The following is a 24,536-nucleotide window of genomic DNA, read 5'->3' as shown; positions in this document are numbered from 1 at the left end:
TGGGCACACGGCTGGCTCATGTCCAGCCGGCTCTCGACCAGCACCCCCAGGGCCTTTCCCGCCGGGCACTTCCCAGCCACTCCTCCCCAGCCTGTAGCGCTGCGTGGGGTTGGTGTGACCCAAGGACAGGACCCGGCCCTTGGCCTGGTTGAACCTCACAGCACTGGCCTCGGCCCATTGATCCAGCCTGTCCAGGTCCCTCTGCAGAGCCTTCCTGCCCTCCAGCAGATCAACGCTCCCACCCAATTTGTCTGCAAACTTACTGGGGAGCACTCGATCCCCTCGTCCAGATCATTGATAAAGATGTTAAACAGAATGGGCCCCAATACTGAGCCCCTGGGGACACCGCTTGTGACCGGCCACCAGCTGGACTGAACTCCAGTCACCACCACTCTGTGCTCGGCCGTCCAGCCGGTTTTTACCCAGCGCAGAGTGCACCTCTCTAGGCCATGAGCCGCCAGCTTCGCTACGAGAATGCTGTGGGAGACTGCGTCAAAGGCTAAAGTCCCGGTAGATGACACCCACAGCCTTCTCCTCATCGACTGGGTGGGTCAGCTGGTCGTAGGAGGAGATCAGGTCAGTTAAGCAGATTACATACCTGTCAAAAATCGTTCCCTCTCTTTTCCATTCAGAGGTTTCTTGGCTGTGGCTGCTTCGTCTTCGACAGTAGCTACGTAATCCAGTAGTCTGGACACCAGCATTACAACCCAGCTGATCATGGGAATGTCTAAAACTCCTTCAAGATAAATAGATTTGCAGGCCTTAATAAAGTTTTGAAGCCATAATGAACTAGCTTTAAAGAAATCATTAAAAGCATTAGATGGCACACATTTCACTAGGCCACAAAGATTCTGCTCCCTTTTTTTTCAAAATGAGGATAAGCGTCTGAGCATTCATAAGTGGGGGAAGAAATCAAACATTCAGTATAGAACTCAGGTGCAAGAGAAAACATCACAGTTCTCTTAGTCTTATCAAGTCAGAATTCAAAAGCTTCACCTCTGCTGTTAAAGCTAAAAATTAGAAGGCTTTTTTTTTTTAAAAAAAAAAAAAGGCAAAAATTATATGTCTAAATCTCCTAAATACCAAATGGAGAATGACAGTTCCTTGCATTAAAGCATTTAAATTAGATGTCTCTAATTCCCTAGTGTGAAATTCCTCTATCAACCAGGGCTCCAAAAAGTTAAAACCATGCACCTAAACACCTTCATTTTTACTCCTTTGTTAGTGAATTTTCACATAGCTATTTGAGTAAGATGCAGGAAACCCACGACCGAGTTCAGTCTAGATGAAAATTGCTGGTGGCACTAATGACTGGCTACTGCCTATTTCAGTCTCACACTTTAAATGTGGTATTTTTGTATAGGCAGAAGGGGAAAAAAGAAAAGGTATCTTACACATCATGCATGAAAAAATCTTTGTGTGCATGAGGATATCTAAATGAACAGTTCTAAAGTGAACTCATGAGTGCTGAAAGACCAGAAACCTACAGTTAACTACCACTTACGCACAGTCATTATGCAAATGGCATACCTTTACATAATACCAATACAGCAGTCACTAGTGCTAGAGGTTACACACACATTTTCACATCTGCGCACCGTGCTGAGCCACATTTAGCTACACTACACTTTTCATGCACTGACCTCAAAAAAGATTTAACTCAAACTATTATTAATTCCAGGTCAAACAAGAAAACTAAGGCACAGAAACAACTTGTCCAAAATCACATGCTGCTGCTGGCAGCCCAAGCAACAAGGATGCAGGCCCTAATCAGTAACTCCAGTTTCCCATCCACACTGGCAGAAAGCAGCCCACCCCAAGCAGGCGGAGGAGCAGGAGGCGTCCCCATAACAGGACCTGAGCTGCAGACTAAATTGCAAAACCAGAAATGACTAGCACTGGTGACCACTACAAACCTTCCTGCTTGGCAGAATACAAAGAAAGGAGTCTGCTGCAGAGTGAAGTATAAATCTTTCATACTTCTGTTTTAACAAGTGCAATTCTTTTTCCTTTTATCTCTTAAAAAAATAAAATTTTTCAGCTTCGCTTCCTGCCTCCAAGTGTCTTTTGCTTATTCCCCCCCCCGGCGCCTCAAAGTTTATAACTTCTCTTTACCCACAAAACTCACCTCTTGCTCTGATTGTCCTTTGTTTTCTGACTTTTTCCCCAGTAAATTTTCACCCCTTTGACCCTTTGTTATGTGTGATAGTTCTCAAGTGGGAATTTCTTCTGCCGCACCTGATGCTTCCACCACAGATAATAATGCCCTAGTACTTACCTGCACTGTCCAGGAGGAAGGAAGCTGGAAGACCAGCAAATAAAGCTCTGAAGTATCAGTTACTTCTGCTTCCTAAAGTCCTCCATGAGGACAACTAGTAAGGCAAGAGCTATGAAAGGAATTGGCAGCTGTGGGGAGAGCGCAAACAGAGGTAGAGGAGACGTAAGCTTGGGTTTGCCTCAAACTAGTTAGAGATTACAGCAGGATATGCCCGTGATCGAGAAAGCACATGGCAGAACAATGGGAAGCACTAGGACAGCTTATGACACCAGCTGTGGGCTTGTTTACATCAGAAGACAAGGTAAAAAGTAAGGACAGAGTTTCAGCTGGCATTTGTCAACTTCACAACACTAAGGATTTTAAACAACCTATCTTCTACAGTACTCTGCTACCCTCACATCACGAATGGATGTAGCCTAGATCTCCATGTTTTCAAAAGCAAGTATTTTCTTAAAACTTCGGGTAGTTAAGAAAACACTCACAGAAAATGGAGAATGTAATTTTTTTTTTTTAGGGTAAAACCACCATAAATTCCTCGTGATTACAAAACACCCCCATGTAGTTTGCAGAAACCATGCAGATACACCTAATCTGTCTTCATAACCACGTTTCACCTTGAAAGCCTAAAACTTATAAAGGACCTTACGAGCAAAAGGGGCACTTCTTCCCAAAATGCTAAATTCCAAAGTCATTTACTGGAGTCACTAGAGCTGTCTACGCGTTGGATGTCTCCCCCCACTCTGTTAAAACTTTAAAGCTTCCTAGCTGAATTAAAAGCAACCAAATAGATTTTCCTCAGGTTTAAATGGGGAGCTGGGGGAGGAATCTCTTTTACCACCTATAGAACAAAACGTTTCAGCACATTTTAAAAGACAACTGTGTTTTCAAAATATAGTAAATGAGCAATTTCTTCGTTTAATACACCAAAAATTGTGAGCTAGTCTCTCAGTTTTCTAGCTTATAATGAATATGAAAATATAGTTTCCCACATTAGAGGGCTACCTTCAGTTCTTCTGTGCACAGGCAAATGAGGTTGCAGTGGTGACAGCAGGTTATCCAGGAGATTAAGTAAACTTTCTAAAACACCACTGTTGCTAAGCGATCTTTGGCCAATGCAAGAAAGCAACATGAAGACCCTAAAAATAAAATTTACATATTTAATATTTTTTTTTTTCAGATCCAGTAATATTCTGAAACACTCCTCATAGAACAACATTCCCCTAAGCTTTCATCTGAGACAAGCAGATTGCTACAGAAAGCAGTACTGTGGCCCAGCAAGTGAACTGGATTTCACGTTCTATTGTTGCAAGGATAATGCAGTATTTTAGGGTGAACATTTTCTCTTTCACCCTCAAGAGGTCAGCAGAGCATTCCACTTTGTACATCTGAAACAGGATCTCATCCATTTTCTTTCCTAATACATGATAGACTGAATAACAGGGATAGAAAATTAAATCCCTGTCCTCTTATACCCTTGAATTAATTAATTCAAAAAAATTATGAAAATATAACTGTTGCTGTCCAGAGGGCAGAAAGCCACAGAACAGCAAATATGTTTGATTAAAATAAAATGCGAATGTTTAGAATATCAAAGACCTCAATCAATCACCTGAAATAACCAACACATCTAATATTCAATGCTCAACTCTACACTTATTTGCTCTTATCTCAGAGAAACTTTTGGTATTCAAGGCTAACAGTGTGCTTTCCAGTCTCAATCCTACTTCCCAGTGCATGAGCAGAGGAGCCCTATGATGGAGGTTCGCTGACGTCTGAAAAAGGAGAAGTCAGTTTTTGACACTGGGGAGCAATCCTGCTAGGTATGCAAAGGTGTCCAGGGAAGGAAAAATAGCAACTTACTGTGGCGCAAGCACCAAACAGGTGCAATACAAAACTGCAATCAGAATCTATCGTCTGCAGCGCTTTTCTGGGACTAGTTCTTAAATCAATGGAATAGAGGAATAAGCATCCTTCAGTCACATTTTGTCAATTCCAATTAAGTTATGAACAATAGAATTATTCAAGGGAACCACAGCTGGTGTATCAATATAGACTTATACCTTACCTGTCTTGTGGAAATATGAGAAGTTGCTCTGAATTGTACAATTCCTGCAGTACATTTGACAGAAACTGACCCCACCACCTTTCTCCGCCACAGAGCTGAACAAGCAGAAGGCCAGTGTGCAATCGGATCTTTGGGGTTCCACTGATACACAGGTGTTTAAATAATTCTTCACAAGCCTGAGCATGAAAAGTACTTTGCAGAACCACAGGAACAGAGTGTCCTTTTAAGAAAAGAGAACAAGCAACTATGTTTTGGGAGGCAATGGCCTGAAAACATAGGAGGAAAAATTTTGTAGGAAGATTTAAAAAAAACATTATGATTAGACTGATTGGCACAGGGGGGAAGGAGGAGGGGACACATGGGGAGATGGTAATTTGCAGGTAACCCATAAAGACTAGGCCATTTGGTCAAAGTCAAATCAACTTCAAGTCAGTGCAAATAGTCCCATGGAATCTACACAAAGCAAGTACCAAACCATCATTAAGCTTAAGAACTAACCGGAACAGAAAATTACAAGACAGACACACCTATCTATCAATAGGAAAATGTTCTGCCTCTTTTTTTTTAAAAAAAAACAACAAACAACCACAACACACCACTACTCCTACTCGGACTTTTCCATTTTGAGTCCAAGAACTCTTTCAAATGGCAAGTTTAAGAAAAAAAAATCCTTACTGGATACTAAAAGCCATGAACTGAGTAGAGATACTGGTTTTATGACTTCTTTTTCCCCCCACAGAAGTAATTTCTCCTTCCCCTCCCCACTTCTAACTGCTTAATCCATCCCCAGTGTTGCACAGGCTTCAACGTACAGTTCCTTCCACAGCTGATTCTACCTATGAAAACAACATGAGTATTCTGCCTGGACAGTCTTTTATTACTTCAGCAAACCGAATCAGCCCATGGAAGGATCAGACGACTACCTGAACAAAGGAACATGCAGCCATGAAAAGGGAGAAGGACCTTGACACCCTCTCCTATCCTTTTAGGGAGCAGGAAGTGGGTTACGTCAGCTTAGCACCACTGCTGAACTTTTACCAGCCACTAAAATCATAGTAAAACATAACTGAACATAGTTTGAAAGCTTTATAGTGGGAAGGTACAGACCAAGAAATAGAAACACTTGTAAGTTGTTTCTACTAAACATGACAAAAATATCAAAACCTCAAAAAATACTAACCATTGGAAGAATGAAGCAAACTAAGCAAAGTATCCAGTAAGTATCTAATGATGGTGCGTAACTGTTCTGTGGATGACATCTGAATCAACTCTTTGGGATCAGACTGCTCCTTCAGTGTTTTCCTGCTTGCACCTAAAGCTACTTTGAGCCTCTGAACAGCATGGTGAGCCAAGTTGAGTTGAAGCTGTAGCTGAATGCAGTCCTGGTAAGCAGAAAATACTCTGCTATCTTCCTCTACTGCCTTGTCTGGCTTCCGTAAAAAGTACTGGGCATTGTTAGCACTATTGAGTGGTGGCAGGTCAATACTCTGCAGAAGGATTTCTAACCGATGACAGGCCAAGTTGTACCTAAGGGAAACATGCCAACACACAATTCAATCGATATCAGCAAACAGCAATACATTTGACAGTCATCCTGCCAGAAGACAACTTCTGGTCCATTCTGAATGCACTGTTAAAACAGGTTTTGGAAAAAACACAGTGTAGTACTCTTTGCTACTGCTATAAAGATATCCACTGTAACAACTCTACAACACAGCAGAGTTTTCTTTGGTCTGAAGAATATCATGGTAAAAAAATAAATCTGTACCATTATGATATCCCAGTGTTTTAAGTTTACCCCAGTTTAAGGTTGTTTTTTTTTTCTTCTTCTAACCTGCACTGTATGTCTTCTTGCAACGCAACCATCATTGCCAAATGTTGGTCAACTTCTGGCTGATTTGCAGCTTCACCTTCTCCTCTGAGGGGATCGTGCATCAGTTTCAGCTCATTTTCAAAGGGTAAGATATAGGTATGGCCATAATAAAATCCTAATGGGATTTTTGCTCTGGCATTTGTGCTACCATACCGACCGATAACAGTGATCTGAAAGAGAATGCAACTATACTGTAACACAATTGTAACAAAATAGGCAAAATAAACACCAAGTCAAAAATTCATAAAATTCATAGACAACTAAAGTTCTGTCCAAAGAGAACTTGACAGGAAGTTCACATGCTAACAAAGATCAAGTGCTTAAAAGACAAGAGTATGCAGGCTATCGCCGTTTACCTTCATAAACCTGCAAACTGGGGGTGGCAACAAGTCATGTAAAATAAGTGAATGTGTGCTAATGTCAGTAGCCACTACCAGCCGCCTTCCATCCACTTCTTCTCCTAAAGTCCAGATGTCAATTGACAAAGAAGCCAAATCTCCACAAGTGGGAATCAAGACGTCTGTTAGCAATATAGGTCTTCCAAAATCTAAGGTCACAAATCTTCTTGCTCCTAGGGGAAAACCACAGGATTGCATAAAACACCAGTGCACGCTAACCAGCTGAGATGTTACTTCTCAAACAACAAAGCCATTGTTTATAGATTGTTCAGAAAGTGTATATTTGAGGTTAAAAATAGCTGCACAGTCTCAGAATCTCTCGCTACAGCTTGTACCCTTTGAAAAGAAAACGTTGGCTTCAACTTACTTTGTTTTGCTTTTTATGCACTATTTCAGAACAGGTGCTCTGTCCAGAGACCTAACATACTCCCCCAGCCCCCATGATTTTTCAACTTGATAAACATCACTGAATGCTGGGTCTGAAACTTCCAGATGCAACAGAAACGCAAACTGAAAAATATCTTTTCTTTGGAAAGGCAAGTGAGACTACAGCTAAGCAACTAACTTAAGACCCTGGAAAATATTCCACTTCCTAATTAGAAAATGTGTCAAAATTATTATTAGGAATTCTGGTTTTACCTGAGTGCATTCGCTCTATAATAATTGACTGATGAGGCGGAGGCTGAAGAAAATGTGAGGCGTGAGATATTGCAAGAGCAAGACCAGATCCAAGTGGATTCTGAGGAGTAGGAAAACATCAGTAAAATTAAGCCATTAAACTCTATGTCTTTATAATAAGCTGTTCTTTATCAAAGGCTATAAGAAAATCTCTTGAGATTTAAAGATGTACAATTTCGACAACACCGCACTACATTCAGATTTGAGCATCAACGTATTAACTACTAAGTTCAAAGGATTAATAATTCCTTACACAATTAAGATAGCTCCAATTAAAATAAACCATTTGAGGTACTATAACAACTCTATCTTGCTTTCAGAAGTCTTCCTTCCCATGTGGTCTGAATTTAGTGATAGTTTTCACATCTCATCCAAATACACAGATATCTGCTAGCACTCAAGTACAAATTAGATCCTGATAAGGCTTACAGCATCTTGTTTCTAAAAGAAAAACACACAAAAATAATTACCGTTCTAGACTTGCTTGTGTTTTTGTTATGCGCTGCAAGGTTAACTGTTGGGGGATCAATGACTGAGCCAGGGAAAAGCTGAGCAAGCTCTGCATTAATGACAGCAGAAACTGCCTCATTAGGTGGAGTCAAAGGTGGAGTCATGAAGAGAGGAGTTGTTTTTGGTGTGGGTGGAATGACATCTGAAGGATGGATGAAGAACCCTGGGGCTGCTACTGGATTAGAAGGCACAGAGTTGTGAACAGGACCAACTGCTGATGCTGCAGCTGCCGCCGCTGCTGTTGTCTGATGCAGTTTTGCTTCCAGCTTAGCTTTCTGCAGGGAAAAGGAAAGCAGTGTATGTAGCAGATAATACCGCCTGTGAACACAGCAGTAGTACTGAATTAGAAGTTCAGCCTTCATTTAAAACTACATTTAATAAATCCAAGCTACCTTAAAGAAGCAACCTCCAACTATAAGCTGAAAAATGAAACAATTCAATTCAACCTCACTTGCTGAGGAACATGAGTAATGAAGTTATTAACTGGGGTAATCAAAAAATAATAAGAAACGTACAAATGAACAGCAAAGTAGAGTCAGCACAGCCAAGCTTCATACTGACAATGGCTTTACGACTGGTACTTCCCTGTGTCGGAAACTGCACTTTTCATTGCAGTGCGCTTTTTCAACTTCAGATTGATATACTTACGTATTAAGCTTCTATTACAAACTCCCAACCCACCCTCAAAATACACAAAAAACCCCAAGTCTGAAAGACCAAAGCAGCATGGGAGACACACTCAGCATTTTGCTTAATAAGAGTGATCCTCAGCGCAGAGCTGTTCCTTCCTCAAACACACTACGGAGAAAAAAGGGAACAAAAAAAAAAAAAAAGATAAAAAAAGGTGACTAGCTCTGCAACTACTTTCTCAGCTTTTGAAGTCTAGAGACAGCATTAAAAAATAGCCAAATAGCCTCCAACCTGTTGCTGAAGCTTCAAAAGCTGCTGCTGTTTCTCTTGCAGCACCTGGAGCTGTTGCTCGGCTGAGGCCATTGCATGAGAGAGAGACTGCAAAGCTACCTGGGCTGCTGAACTCAGTGCTGTCGAGGCTTCCCCAACCGTTCCCGAAGAGAGGCCACCAACTGCTGGGGTAACCCCAAAGGTACTCACTGGCATGAAACAAACAAAAACAAACAAACAAACAAAAAAAACATGTATGTAGAAGAGAAATGATAAAACACACCTTTAATTTAATTCCTTACTAACTGTTAAGAGCAATGTCAAAACAAGAGACATAACTTGTTTTATGCAGTTCTTGCTACAATATAAGATCACCTTGAATCACAAAGCCTATGGTTTACAGACTCACCATACATGCAACATTTTCATTACAGAAGAGCTACCTAATGCCCTGGAATTCTCTCACCATGTAAGGCTGCAAGGTAAACATGCAAGCTTGTATGCTATGCTCTCCAACAGAAACAAATCGTTTCAAATTAATACATTTGGAATCCAGTTTGTTAAGCTCTAAATTGTTTAATTTCACATACAGCAACTATTAAAAAAAACAACACCACATTTCAACACTTATAAAACTATAGATAATCTGTTTGTCAAACAGCACTCATTATGACCAATCAAAAACAACATACTGTGGAACTATGCTAAACAGAAAAAAATTAAAATTTGTATATACCAGTAAACGTACTTGCATCGTCCCTTTCTATTCTAGTTCCATCACTTGTTGAAACACAGGTAAAGTGCAGAGGCTCAACTTCCAGAAGTCCAGTAAGTGAAGTAAAACTACCTTCAGCAGCTGCACAGCTACTTATTTTCCCATTTCCTGAAAAAGAAATAAACATCTACACAATCAGCTATCATTTTCCTGATAGCGACGCTTCAAGTCATGAAGAGTCAAAAGCGACAACTAAGTATACTGCACATACTGCATTACTTCACATTGTGGAACAAACCCCTTAACACTACCACATCCATAATATAAATGGAAATCTGTTTTGAAATGGATAATGCTGCCAAATCTGAACAGAGCATCTTAAATCGAACTATCAAATGGGACAGCAGAATTCTAAACCGTCTAAATTCCAGACAGACATACATTACATATGCATGCTCGATTCTTTCTACACTGTGAGAAAATCAGCTTGCAAAAATACATTGATGTTACTGGAAAGGAAGATCGAGAAAACAACAGACTGACTAAGATCATACACCACATTAGTACAAAACCTAGACCATTACTGCATACAGTAACAAATTCACCGTGTTGTATGGAGGGAGGGCTGGGAAAGAGATGGACAGGAGCGTACAAGAAAAGGGAATGAGTCACTATGGTGAATATGCTTGCTATGAAAAGAATCTCCTGACAGGTAAAAATGGTCTCATTCTTAGGACACTCCATGGCCTAAAGATTCACTTATGAACTAACGGAACTGGACAGATACAAATATGCTTTTAAGGTATTTTAATGCCTCTGAAATAGAAAAAATATCTCATTAAATTCGTAATATTTTAGTAAAAGACTGCCATATGGCAGCTTCCCAACTCCAGAAAATTCCATTTAGATATGTCTGCCTATGAGATGGTTGCTAATCTAAATCAGGAACAAGTGTCTCAAGGAAGCTGCTCAATAGAAGTGACAGATGCTTCCTAGATGACTCTGACCCAGAGAATGACAGCAGCCTTTCTGTTTAATCTCTAGGCTTTTCTTAGATCTTCTATGGGATAAGAACAGAACAGATTCCAGCAAGAGGCTTTTTTCTTGCCCTAAGGCCTACAGGAAACAGAGTATCTTGAACTTCATTGTGTACAGCTATAAAACAGATGGAAGTATAAAACCACATCTTCACTAAAGGAAAACAGTATGACAGAGAGAATTACCAGTTCTTCCACAATAGATTACTGTTAAACACCCCTACCTGATAGAACGTCAGACAAATCTATTTCATCTGACTGTACTCCAATGCTGCTGTTGTACACATTTTTACAAGAAGAGCCACTTATTTCCAAATCAAACAGAACTGGATCAAAAGGCGAACTATATAATCCATATCTGCAAACAGAATAAGACAAACAGTACTATTCAAACAATATGAATTTATATAAAATTATTCACAGAAAGAGGCTAAGTATTTAATAATCAGGATTTATTATATTCCAAACTATTCCTATTCAACCAACATATCTTAAAAATTAACATCTACTTATATTTCATTAAAGTAATTTTTTAAGTGACCTTTTCAAACAGCTTATGATGCTAAATAAGTAACGCTCTGTTACTAAGTAGTTTTGAAGATGTAATACTGTCCTGGAAATATGACACCTGATCACACTCAGACATGGAAACTAGAACCACAAGCCTTAGACAATTAGCCACAGCACCACGCATGCCAGCACGCGGTAAATCAGACATTGATCTGAAGTCAATAAAAACACAGTACTGTTTTCCAAAATAGCACAAGAAATTCCACCTCAGCTTGTTCTTCCAGCTGAGGTAAGAAGAAAAAAAGGAAATGCTGCTAGGGATACCAATCAACACTTGCGAGCACTTTAAATATCCCAACGGAAGAAAATCTCATTGCTCTTACTCCAGCAGTACTGCAGGGGAAAAAACAATACAATCACTCAAGTACCAAGGTGGTCCCAAATCAATCAGGGTTTTACAGGCCAAGAAAAAGGAAAATCCAAAGTAGTAACAACAGCAGTGATGGGTTTTTTGTGTACCAATACCTATGACCAGCAGCTGACAAGAGAAGAAAAAAACCCATGGAAATCAGGCCAAGTTCTTAGGTAGGTGTAAAAAGCAATTCTGTGTCTGCGTAGGTACATAAATGAGAAACATGTAACACTGTGTTTTGACTGGCAGAGCCAGAATAAAGGTGAAATGTTTCCATGAACACACCAGTAGTGACGGGAAGTTCCTCCACCCCCTCTTCCCTTTGCCTCCCAGCAGCTTCTCTGTTCTTCAGGAGGCAAGGAAAGCCCCCACAGGTACCGCGGAGAAGGCTAGAGTGTGTCAGTGTCTTTTGTGATCAGGTAGACACAAAAGGATAAACGTCTACATGAATTCTACAACACCAGCAACAAGGCAGAATGTTAAAATGCTTCCACGTTGGCTGGGCTCAGTGCTTTTTTGCCACAAAATATTAAGACTCTAACTACTCAGAAAATTCTGTTATACTAAAGGGCAAAAGTTGCTACCGATAAAAAAAAAAAAAAAAAAGAGAGAGAGAAGAAAGAAAATCTGAGAAGCTACCCTATTTAACATACATTCCCCAAGTCATTCACAAGCACCTATTTAAGACGACACCTTTACACTAAGAGCAATACATATCAGATGAAACTAAGCTGCTCTCTACAGGCATGTACTACACAGAAACTGTGCATACTGCACGTCTAGCAAGATGAACATGTTTGCTGCATGACTTTTTCCATAAGCAAAGCAAGACAAGATGCTACTGGAAAGTGGTTACTAAAACACACAAAAATGCTCAGATAAAATTCAGTAGGGTACCTTCACAGCCTCTTTGAGACCTCGGGTTTACAAACTCAATAAATTAGGTCAGCTCAACATTAACACTTGCATGATTTAAGTGAAGTTTGATTTATTAAGAAGCTGGTGATAAAACCTGAAGAGGGGTTACAAGAGCTTTGTAGAAGAGGATCAGAATTTGAACATGTTGCAGAGAGTTAAATATATTCTGTTCAACCCAGATTTACTACATTAAGCATAGCGCCTTTTACTGATCCTTCAGCAGGAATGATCAGGTTCACTATTTTAAGCTGCATCAGCAACACTTCTCAGAAAAGGATGCAGAAGTTACATCAACAAAAAACAAAGAATGAATCAACAGTGTCACATAAAAAACCATGACTCTATTCATCTATGCAGTAATGAATATAATCTACCTGAAATACCTCTTCTGCTTCACTCACCAGAGATCTCAACTGGAATAACGTTTACGATTTTGTGTACCACAATTCAAGGAAGACGAGTACTAAAAAAAAAACAGCTCAAGGAAATGCTTTAAGAATGACTACAGATCTGGAGAATATGATCAACATACAAACATCCTTTAGATATCCAAAATTTCTTAAAAATTAAATAATCTGCTCTTTGCTGCCAAGGTGGACAGGACACAAACATTAAAAGGCTTTAGCTGTAGCAGGAGAAATTTCAGATTAGACATGGGCAGAAGGAGACAGTTCAAGTGTTAATGGTAAGAATAAATTACGCCATGTAATAGCTTACAATATTTAGAATAATTAAATTCCAACACTACTTTTATCAGGTGCTTTCAAGAACAGGCTGGAGAAATTAATCAGATTTGCTAGAGACAAACCAACCCGCCTTGTTGTAGGACAGCTTAAAATACGGTCTGAAATCCCTTTTCTGTTCTCCAAACTGCATGTCATGTAATACACCCATCTGGCCTTATCCTTGCAAGTTTTACTTGCTTTATTGCAGCACATGATAGTAAAACAAGTACTACTCTGCCTTAAGACAGCATGAATGTACCTATCCTTTAAGCAGACAACTGCTTTTAATCGATTACCAAATGTTAGTCTATTGTACCTGAGAACAGTGACAAAGAAGAATGAAATAATACTAGAAACTCTGCAACACAAATACGGTAAAACACAACTCAGGGAGAGGGAAGGTAAAAAAAAAACAAAAAAAACCAAAAAAAACCCAAACAGTAAAGCAATGGCTGCCTACTAATTTCTCTTTTTATTAAAAAAATAAAAATCTGTATTAATACTTATCTTCTACATTAAAAAAAAAAACAAAAACGACAGCACTCTTTTGATCTGTAGACATACAAAGGAAAGGCCAGTACATTCTGTCAAAATTAGTAAACTAAGTCAAGTAATAGTCAGTCCTTGCTAGAGAGAGCACTACAGTAATCAAATACAGGATTAGACAGATGTGTCTGCTATTCTTACCCTGACCATGGGGATACTGAGTCAAAAGTGAAAGGAAATTTAGTTCCAAGAAGAAAAATCAATAAAACACTACCCAGAAACATTCATAAACCCTAAGCTTGATGGATGTCAAGAACAGGGCAGGGCCTCTCTTAGGAAAGCTTCCCTTGGGATGCAGACAGCTGTGTTCACCACTAAGGGATCTGAAATGTCACATGTGCCAGACCTAAAGGCAGGCAACTGGAAAGGAAAGACACTTGTATTTCAGCTATGCTGTTCAAAGGAGGTACTTGGAAACAATCTATATGAAGGAACTAGTCAATTCTTACAGAAAGGTGCCATGCTCACATCAAGGGGAATTTTCACATTTTTCTCCTCCATTGGGTTTCTAAAGAAAATTCAACACGAAAACACAAAACTTTCTATTCTTCCAGTTCACTTTGTGTAAATTTCAAAATTCTCCATTATCCAGTCACCATTTCTACTACTGGAATAAGCGTTCTAAACAACTCCAAGGATTACAGATGGTGAAATAAAATAACAACTGAGAAGATGAATGTAGTAGAGAACCATGGTAAGGATCCAAGTTTTTATCAAGTATTTTAGGATTATAGTCCCTTACAATAAAAAAAGATCCATCCCCTCCAAAACATAGCTTACTAAATTTTTAATTTGGTCTGAAGATTCTGAAGTAACCTCTACCAAACCTCTTCTACCTTGTTCTTGCTCGATTTGGAGGAAAACTCTTGCCCACAAATCACAACTGAAAGAACTGTCTAACAGCAGCACATTCCTATGATCATAATACAGCTTTGGAAACTGCTATGGAAACTGCTACAAAACTGAACCACCAGAGACTTCCTGCAGGTATCATGTAAATCCAAAGTTAAATGGCCAATCAGTTCAATATGTAAAAGACGGAACACTAGTCTGAAATTACATTGACACATAATTTATAATAAGAATCTGTATCCCCAGGTCTCTATGCTTTGAATCTGGCCATTAGTAGCTACACATTAAACGTATGGTCATCTTACAGAGAGACTACAATCTTGTGCAGCATTACGCAGAACTGAAACTATTCAGTATATTTGATTCCCTCCCGTACTCAAACAGGACATGCTTTGTTAATCCTTACACTAAAAATCATGAATACTAATTTAAGTCTTGCACAGACATTACATTACATACACAATTGCTGATTTAAAGTGCACTGTAAATTGCAAGACAGCGATTAAATTCACCTTTAACTTTGCAGAAGTAAAAACTATTTTCCAGAGCTGGACCAAATTAATCCTTGCTCAAATACACACAGCAAAATGCTGTTTTCAAACAGCCAGCCTTTTTCAGAACACCAGAGAATGGCATTAGACAGTTTGTATGTTTGTTTTTATGAAGTTTACAACAACTTAGTACCTTGTTTGAAGTAATGCTTCCATAGGCGTGAGGCGATCCTGCAGCTGTCGGGATACAGCAGTCAGCAATGACGCACAAGCCGTACTACATCCTGCCAAATCTTCATCCTTTACATAATTCAGCAATACGAAATACCAATACACAGATCCTGCATTAGAAAAAAAAAATAATTTCAGGTGAAACATGACATGAATTTTCCACTCAGAAAGCATACTTTGAAGCATAATCAATGGAAGTGATAAAGAAGTACCCAACGGTTACTGAATACGGACTAGGAAGCATTCTGTCCCTCCGCTTTTTTTTGAAGCCTCAACTTCGAATCATTCTGTAGTTTCCACAAGTACTTCAAATTCTCTTATCAAGTAACTCATAACCGAAGCAAAAAAGGTCCCCAAGAGACAGCTTTGCACATACTTCTGACATTGCTTCTACTAAGCACGACAACCAAAATGCTCTTGATACCTGTGGTGGTTCAGTGCCTGGCGCGGTTTTGGCAGCGAGGGAGGGGGCTACTGAGGCGGCTCCTGTGAGGGGCTACGAGAAGCTCCCCCAGCTCCAATTTCGGACCCGCCTCTAGGCAAGGCCAGGCCAATGGCGCCACTGCGAACGACTATTTAAGAGTGAAAGAAGGGGTTGATTGAGTCTCTTTGTTTTGTTTGTGTTGGTGAGGAAGGGGGATGTGAGAGAGCCAGCCCTGCGGACGTCAGTGAGGGAGGAGAGGGGGAGCTGTGCCGTAGCAGGGGTTCCCCTGCGGCCCGCGGTTAAGATGGCAGCTGAGCCCCTGGACCCCAGCGGCGGCCCAGAGGTCGCCCTGCAGCCCGCGGAGAGCCCCGGCCGGAGGAGGAGGGACCGGGCCCGGAGCAGCCGCGACTCCGCCCGCGCTGGAGCCGCCCGTCGGTGGGAGGGCGGCAGCCCCGGGAGGGACCCGCGCTGGGGCGGGTTGGGGAGCTGCGGCCCCGCGGGAAGGACTCGCGTTGGGGCGGTTGGCGGGAAATGTCTACCGGGAGAGGGACCCCGCGGTGGGGCAGGGGAGGGCTGCGAGGGCCCCTCTCCCTGAGGGGGAAGGAACGGGGAGACCCCTTGTGCCGGACGGGCTGCGACCCCAATTCCCTGCCCCCTGCGCTGCTGGGGGGGGGGGGGGGGGGGGGGGGGGGGAAAGAAGGAGCAGAGCTGGGCCCGAGAAGCCCAGAGAGGCGGGGAGGGGGTTGCATGTGTTTGTATTTAAGATAAGGTTGTATCTCTCATTCCCCTTGATGGTTGCAGTTGTTTTGCATTAAATGTGTGTGGTTATCCCCAAGTTGAGTCTGTCTCTTACTCGTGACCGTAACTGGTCAGTGAGCCCTCCCTGTCCTCTGTCTCGACCCTCAAGCCCTTTTGGTTGCGTTTTCTCCTCCCCATCCCTCAGGGGATGGGGTAGGGGCGAGTGAGCGCTGCGGGGGGCTTTTGGAGCCAGCTGGGTAGGCTCGAACCACGGCAATACACTAAGGTGCTAGGCTAGGGGTTCCAGTCCCTTCAGAGACAAGCCTTACTAGAGATTCAACTCGTCCTCTCCTCTTATTCTTTGTTTTTGGATGCTGTTTCCTTACTCTGTATTTGCTGGAGGCACTGTTCCCTTACAGATCAGTTCTGGGAGCACAGCGACGTGGTTCTGTATAGAAACACAAACCTCAGCTTCCTCCTCCTCCTCCCCCTGTGCATTCCATACCCTCAATAGCAGCATATTAAATGGTTTCACCTGGATGACAGCACAAGAATTTTGGACTGCAAAACTGATTTTCCTGCAAAATCCTTGGCAATGCCAAGCTAGATGCAATTCAACAAAACACAACACAGGTCTTGTCACCCCAAATGAGTGTGCTAAAGTCATCTTCCTATTCTATCTGGCACTCGAAAGGCTTCAAGCTAAGATAACATTACTCTGCAATGTAGGTGAGGAAGGAATTAAATTTAGTTAAATTTTTCCTTTGGTGCAGAAGTAACAGAAGTGGATTGTTGTGTTAGTTGGACATCATTTGGATAGCCAGGCTCCCTGGAATAAATCTGATTTTCAGAAATAACAGACAATCCTGACTCTCATTTATGTCAACAGAATCTGGTTTTGCTGAACACCTTTGAGAATTCTTGCAAAACTTACTTTTAAGCTCTCCCAAAAATGTGCCTTACTTAGCACTCTGTTTTAAGCAAGCTCATTTGCCTAAAATTCCATCATCTACAAATGCATACTTCATACAGGGATACCACCTGATGAGACCGCTCTAAGCAGCAGTCTGTACTAACCGAACAATTAACTAATTCTTATTTCACACGAGAGCCCAACAAAACATGCCAAACAACAGATGTACTGCATATTTGTATGACAGCAAACACTGTATACATACCACCTGTTGCAGCAGCAGGCAGAAGAGGCATATTGTCAAGTAAAGCTTTTAGAAGAACTGATCCAAACCCCTGCTGATTCGGGTCGCACCTGCCATTGCTACAAAGAAACACACAGATATTTTAACATTTAAGGAAGAACGAACAGAACAGGAAATCTCCAGAAGACGAAGTTGAAAGACTGATGCTCTTTGCAGTCATACCCGAACATATTTTTCCTCAACAGAAGATCTTCCAGATCTTGTTGCTTCAAAAATTCAATGTAAAACAGTAACAAACACATGCATACAATTCAGACTGCATGCAAAACCCCCAAATATATATAAAAATAAATATATACAAATAATTAGCACTGACCTGATGCATAGTGCAAGGAATCGTGCACATTTGTGAGCTATGCTCCGCCCAGCTTCAAAGAAGCAAACACGTATTATATCAGAGACACATTTACGTGTTTTAGAAAGCAAGCTGTCATTTCCTTCCTTTGAGCTGTAAAAACAAGTTGCATACTTTAGAAAATCAGATAAAACTTTGTTTGTTTGGTTTTTTAACAGAGCTGATTCTGAAAAACAGCCGTGCTAATTTAAACCCCGCTTCTCTCTCACCTGCCGGGGCCATTGGAATACACTCCAGCCAGCCAACAAAGCGTGTCCAGTACAAGGCTCTGCGCGTGTTCTGTGGTCAGACCATCATCCGTCTTCTTGCAAAGGGCCGTGAGCAGCTTCTCATGGAACTCTGAAAACTGTAACATGGCACACCGTTGAACTCTAGGGAGGAGGGGAAGGAAATAAAAAAAAAAAAAAAAAAAAAAAAAGAGAATTATCCAATATGGCCATTCCCCCATTAAAGTGTCCCTCCAGCTTTGTATCCTGGCTTAGGAGTGGTGAAAAAAGATGCCTAGATGAGAGTAAAACTAGTACCCAGCATATATGATACTTATCGTGCACACATTCCCAATCTTCCTATTTTCTGCTCAAGAACTTCTAGGTTACTGTATCTTTAGTAACCTTCAGGGAATATTTTTTTTTTTCCCCTATTAACTTGCCTAGTGACTTCTAAACCTAAACAAACTTGCATCATCTACAACATCCTTCAGTAACCATACTTCTTTAAGCCCATTACAGCCAGTACCACCCCTGTGGGGTGGCAGTTGGTAATACAAATTAAATACTGTATTATTTGTATTTAGGTCTGTAGTACCAATCCATAGACACTTTATCCTGTTTTTTGAGTAACAATTTGTTAGTTAGATTTGATTCTAAACTTTTTGACAAATAATATGCTCTCTGCTGTTAAGAAACAAGACAACATGTGGAAATAGAAAGGAAAGATGCTTCCTTTAAAAAAAAAAAATCTGTCCAAATAATTTACCTAATTTACCAAGAAAATTCATTTACATTTGCCTTTTCAAGACAGGCAAATAATCACTCAACATACAATTTCATGCACGGTGTTATTCTACCACAACTTGCACAGCACAGTGCCCTCAAACTCACAATTTACAGTTTTTTCCATATAAAACACATTTAAGAAATGACAACTTGAAACAGTGGTTTGACCTGAGCTATTTTGAGAACTAAGTATTTTATGAGAAGTATAACCAAAGGTAATTTTTTCAGAATTAAAAAACACCTACTAACCTTTCCTTTGAAATGGAAGTTTTTTTAAACCTTCGAATCGTTACAGAGACTTCTTGAAGTAAGTCACAGCCTCTCAGATTATCTGATTTTCTTGAAGAATTAGTGGCTTCAGTTTTGCTAGATGGCTTTTCCTGATTTTTTGGGGAAAAAATATTTCATAAATCACATTGGTTTTGACCGCTTCGTTTGTACACCTTGTTCAGTGAAACGAACACAGTTCAGTAAAATCTCTCACTCAGTTTGAGCATTGTACTAAAACAGACTACTTTTATTCACTAATTGCTTTAATACAGAACATCAAATTTAACTCTGTTCTGTAATTTGTTATGTTCTAACCATTCTAGTAATGTCCACAAGATGTACTTCATATCATCTAATCTTCCAACTACAATGATCAAGATTAAAATACATCTTCATAAGAGGATTAGGTGTATCAGCTAATGAAAATACTCATGGAAACAGAACTTTCAAAAACAAGTGCTCAGAATGGGAAAGTCACAGAATAGACCTTTTCAACTGAATTTGCACAGAAGAAACAACTTAAGAGATGTTGAACTCTGATTCTTGAAGGCATTAACACAGCATCAACTCTTAAAAAAGTCATTTTTAACGGATCTTAGTTCTCCTAAAAGCTGTTTTGTTTTCAGATTGCATAAATCACACCATTTCTACAACTTCAACAGATGTCTTCCTTGGCTATTCATTACCTTGCCTGCTGCAACTTTTGCCAACAATGAAGCGAGAGAATGGCCTTTGTTAGTCTGAGGTTTTAGAGACGGTATTCTAACAACTGGTCTAATGCCACCATTGCAGATTTCGTCTGTTCCTCTGTCATTCACTGCTTTAACATGAATTAAAAATGAGCGGTACTTGCCACCAGCCATCCCTAAAAATGGGGAAACAAGAGGGGGGGGGGAAGAATTTGCATAGTTTACTAGGGTAAGTTGTAAACAGCTTTCAACTTCACAGATACAGTGTACAAGCAGAGCTCAACTACATTAATTACAGTACTTAAGCATCAGTTGGAAAAGGAAACACTATTGTGTTACACAGCCACATCTGTCAATGCGAAAATAAATACAAACCAAAGTCTGACTATAGAAGTGTGAGACGCACTTTAGTCACGCGTATTTCATGTGCATAGCATAATAAATTGATTTACCTTTAACGAGCTTTGGACTCGTTAGTGTCAACATTCCAGCATGTCCTGATAGATCAAGTCCAGTAGCCAGCCATACTGGACCACAAAGTATATCCTCCTTGTGTTCCTCCAGAAATGGACACAATCTAAGACCTTAAAAAACATGAGTAATGTGAACCTGAATTACTCATAATTAAGTCACAAAATGTGATTATTTGCATGGGTTAAAAATACACCATGCCAAACTCTGATCGCTAAATACATATAAACTCCACACAGAAAAACTAACAATTACTTGATGTTCACTTTTAGCCATTTGCCAGTGAAATCAATGAAGGTAAATGACAATTTTCAAAGCATTTCCAGTTACATTATATGGATAGTATCTACGTTGACTGGGTCATCAGAGCACAAAATAAGCAACTGATAAAATGATGAACCAATATATTTTGATTCACAACTCTCACAGAGTCTTTTCTGAGGCAGAACAAAACTGCTTCAGAAAAAAAAAAAAGAAAAAAAAAAAAAAGACTAATTTGTTTCTCCTGTGGTGTGTTGAAATTGGAATAATCATTCACTCATCTGCTGCTCCTTTCTCAGCATGAAAAACCTTCTTCCAGCACCTTTTGTTTTATCACCCCTTTGATCCCTCCCCCTCATCCTTTGCAACACCTTTCTTGGAGTCACAGAATCATAGCGTGGTTTGGGTTGGAAGGGATCTTTAAAATCATGCTCTAGATAAGCCTGATCACAGGGAAGGAAAGAAACTGTAAAGTAAGACTGTCGAAAGGACCAGCAAAAAGAATCATAGTTCTGAAACTGATTCACTCCAGCTATCAATTTTCAGTCTGCAGCTCTCCTCACTCAGATCCAATCCGACAGCCTTTCAGAGTCTAACAGATTTTGTGGAAGAGTACTGGTTAACAAAAAAGGTTATAGAAACAGGCACAGTAAGTCTGATGTGGCTGAGAGTCAACATGATTCACTATGAATTCTTAACTACCTGTTTATTATTTTTCTTGGTTTACAGCAGCAATCTCTACAAAAGCCAGGTATGCAAAGAAAAATCCTACTAAAACTAGCTAAGGAAACCAAGTAAAATACTGCTGATACGGGGCAAAAGTTTAAGTTAGAAAGGTGCCACGTCAATCCACTTTGTTTCTAAATTCAAATGCATACTAATCTGCTTTTAAGCACCAAAACTCTCCAGTAGTGAGGGGCTGGGGTGAGTTTTGGTGTGTTTGTGTTAAACTTTCAACTCATACAGTAAACAGACCAGTGAGAGAAGCAACACCAAAGAGGACTGAGAAATCAGTCTGTTTTAAAAGGCCGAGAAATTTTTGCAGAGACATTCCAGTGTATCATTGAAAAAAGAAAAAAGCAAGCTCATTTTAAACAAACTATAACAGGATAAATAGAACTTACATTGTGGTTCCTCTACATCCATATACTGCATTTCTTCATTGAACTCAACCAGTCCTGGTTTTCCATTCCTCTCCACTTCAATATTATGAGCTGGAGATAAAGGAAATGTGATCTGTCTGTCAACTGCTGCTTCTGGAAAGAAAAATATTAGCAAGATTTCATAAACATTGCTTAAGGCTCACAGAAAACAGAAGTGGCAGTTTTCATAGCAAATTTATCAGCTTTCTGCCCAAAACACTATTTCTACTATAAGAACCACAAATACACAAAGGCATGTTTTTCGTACGAGGATTGCAATTGAGGTTGCAGCAAATAGTTAATAAAATATTTCTTTAAACGACCTGTTAACATCCTGCTTTGCTTTAACACTACCCAAATTATTTTCTCCTAATAATCAACTGCAGATTACTCTTAGATTCCGGTATTGAAAGTTTGGTAATTTAAACTGAAAATAACTTGATTGTTCCTGCTGAACATCAGACATTATTTTGATAATACTTAAGTATGTCTCTCTCTTCAGTTAAATGGTTCTCATTAAACATAGATGAAGAGGACATGCAAGCAAAGGAACAAGAAGCATATACAGTGAATTAACTGCCAGATCAAAAACATTCGTTCCAAACTGGAAGAATTATGCCTCTGGCCTTCCCATTATTGCACACTACGTATCTAACGAGTTCCAGGGATCCCGTCATACAAAACATGTCCTAATAAACTCCCCTATACATCTTCCTTCGGTCTTATTATCTTAAAATTTCAGTTCCTTTCTCCCCCTATGGAAGGGGAGAAGGAAAGGGGGCGGGAGCTGAGTTAACTGAATTTCAGTCTAAAGATTTTATACATCTTCAAGAGCCACCAAACAATCCTGAATATTACTTCTCCCTAGGACTGGAACATTTTGGTTAACATCCAGCACAGATGTAAACTACCTAGGTTTGTCTCCTCTTATAATGAAATCATTAGTGCCCTATCACTGCATTCAGTCGTGCACAGGAAAAAGGCAGGTGTCATTAAGGTCCTTTTCCAAGAAATGAAAAAGGGTACGGAACAGCCACAATGCGGTAACACTTGAGAGGATGTCAGTTCGTTGAGGCTCCCTAATCCTACGGAATCAAAAAGATAAAAGACCTTGCCGAGGTTGCCTCACTGGGTCTCTCACATCCCCCAGCCCTTTCCACACTGCCTCTGTATACCCTGGCCCTCCACCCCATGCTTTTTCCACCCTATCTGCCACAGGAAGAAAAAAAGAAAAAAAAAAACCAAAACACGTCAAACTCCACTACAGTGCATGTAAGGAAGTGAAATGTCACTTTCTGGAAGAGCTCAGTCATGTCTTATGACGGGTATGCTGTACTGTAAAGCATCCACAAAAGCTCTGGCAATCTATGTCACAGCCAATTCAAATGTCTTCAAAGAATTACCAAATCAGGGAACTGTTTGCTCAGAAACATTTGAAACTGAAATATTAAGGAAAAAAAGTTTAGTTCTTCTTCTACTCTCTTGTTTCATAGGTAACGATTTTCAGATTAATTCCGCCATCCAGATCTGCAAGCGGACTGAATTCTAAAAGTCATGCTGAAAACAAAGCAGGTTCCGTTCAGCAGAGCAACATGGACTACCTACCCTATTTTTCGCTTTGATAGAACAAAATTCTGCTACACGTTAAAATCCAGGTTTTCCTTCAAGCATTAAACAAAGGAAGAACGCTCAAGAACACCTGCTGGCTGATGTCCTGCAGTCACAGCTAGCACTTCTGTTAAAACTCTTAAACCATCTTGTACCCTAAAAGAACATGTATTTCTCCTAGAACACTACTACGCTAGAATACTTGCTTCTCGGATAACCACCAGTTTACGGGATTTCTTTAACGAGCATCACCAGCACGCTTTTCTTCTCGTTAAACACTAGGGGATGCTACAGAGTGAGAAGTGGTACAGAAGCATGTGAATGATCTCTGGTACACCTGTATTCCTTGGTAAAATTTACAGCTCCGTCACCCTTGTTTAACTGGGGTGCTCTTACTGAGCCTCTAAAAAAAAAAAAAACAACCAGAAAAAGAGCTCTTACAATCATGCTTGCTGTTCTCCCCCAGCACACATTATATCCAGCAGGCTAGATAATAATATCTGACAGCAGTATTTCTCAAACGCCCGAGTTCCTAGAAACTTCTCCAAAAGAGGTGGCCAGATGAAGGTGACTAATTCCCACCTCAATAAACGGAAGTGCTGCATGTAATGCCTTCCATCCCTAGCAGACAGGGCAGCAGGACATGCAATGAACACTCTCACCACAAGAAAATCCCAATGGAGGCACAAACTCTTCCACATCAAAGAAGTGACTTTTCAATTTTTGCTACCCCCTCACAGCTTCCCTGAGAGTTAGTAAGATGCAGAGTCCAGCTAGAAGTCTTCCCAAGGCAAGAGCACTCATAACTTTGGTGTACCCTGTCAAAGCTGCAAGGAACAAAAGGTGAAATCATACTGCAGCTTTCACGTAGCTTAGTTAATGAGCCAGATGATGAGAAAATTCCCAAGGAAGCCAGGTTTTATCATCAAAAAAAGCCTTGCTATTTTCTCTTATGCATCCAAGAGGCGCTGGCAAATAATTTCCTTCTGTGACTTGGAATAATTTATTACCATTTTTAAAACATATCAAGAACTTAAAAGAGCATCATTTGTTTCATCAGTCAGTCTCTAGGGTGATTTACAACTGACGACACTTTTTTTTAATGACTGTAGGATTCAAGCAGTACAGAATAATAATTCAGTTCAACCTTTTTGAGCTATGCACTTTTATTTGTATAAAATTCAGGATTTTAAAAAACTGTTTACCCAGTTTGTTTCTCCAAGTTAC

At 40.2% G+C, this 24,536-nt stretch overlaps 1 protein-coding gene across 1 annotated transcript in view; it reads right to left on the bottom strand.

The window, feature by feature from the left end:
- The window catches only part of BIRC6 (baculoviral IAP repeat containing 6), a 188,164-nt gene that overhangs the window by 115,942 nt on the left and 47,686 nt on the right, over positions 1-24,536 (bottom strand). Inside the window, exons 14-32 of the mRNA XM_086461818.1 lie at positions 21,684-21,815; positions 20,280-20,411; positions 19,825-20,003; positions 19,118-19,248; positions 18,083-18,244; positions 17,835-17,966; positions 17,480-17,577; positions 15,102-15,249; positions 10,679-10,812; positions 9,439-9,585; positions 8,724-8,911; positions 7,763-8,077; positions 7,254-7,353; positions 6,573-6,787; positions 6,178-6,386; positions 5,524-5,870; positions 4,344-4,563; positions 3,281-3,414; positions 599-736 (exon numbers count right to left, since the gene is read on the bottom strand). Coding sequence (XP_086317944.1) covers positions 599-736; positions 3,281-3,414; positions 4,344-4,563; positions 5,524-5,870; positions 6,178-6,386; positions 6,573-6,787; positions 7,254-7,353; positions 7,763-8,077; positions 8,724-8,911; positions 9,439-9,585; positions 10,679-10,812; positions 15,102-15,249; positions 17,480-17,577; positions 17,835-17,966; positions 18,083-18,244; positions 19,118-19,248; positions 19,825-20,003; positions 20,280-20,411; positions 21,684-21,815 — 3,261 coding nt within the window. The remainder of the gene's footprint in view (positions 1-598; positions 737-3,280; positions 3,415-4,343; positions 4,564-5,523; positions 5,871-6,177; positions 6,387-6,572; positions 6,788-7,253; positions 7,354-7,762; positions 8,078-8,723; positions 8,912-9,438; positions 9,586-10,678; positions 10,813-15,101; positions 15,250-17,479; positions 17,578-17,834; positions 17,967-18,082; positions 18,245-19,117; positions 19,249-19,824; positions 20,004-20,279; positions 20,412-21,683; positions 21,816-24,536) is intronic.

The sequence above is a fragment of the Leptosomus discolor genome, chromosome 2 (genome assembly GCF_034619465.1).
Source record: "Leptosomus discolor isolate bLepDis1 chromosome 2, bLepDis1.hap2, whole genome shotgun sequence".
Taxonomy (NCBI): Eukaryota; Metazoa; Chordata; class Aves; order Leptosomiformes; family Leptosomidae; genus Leptosomus; species Leptosomus discolor.
This window is presented reverse-complemented; position numbering and strand designations above follow the sequence as displayed.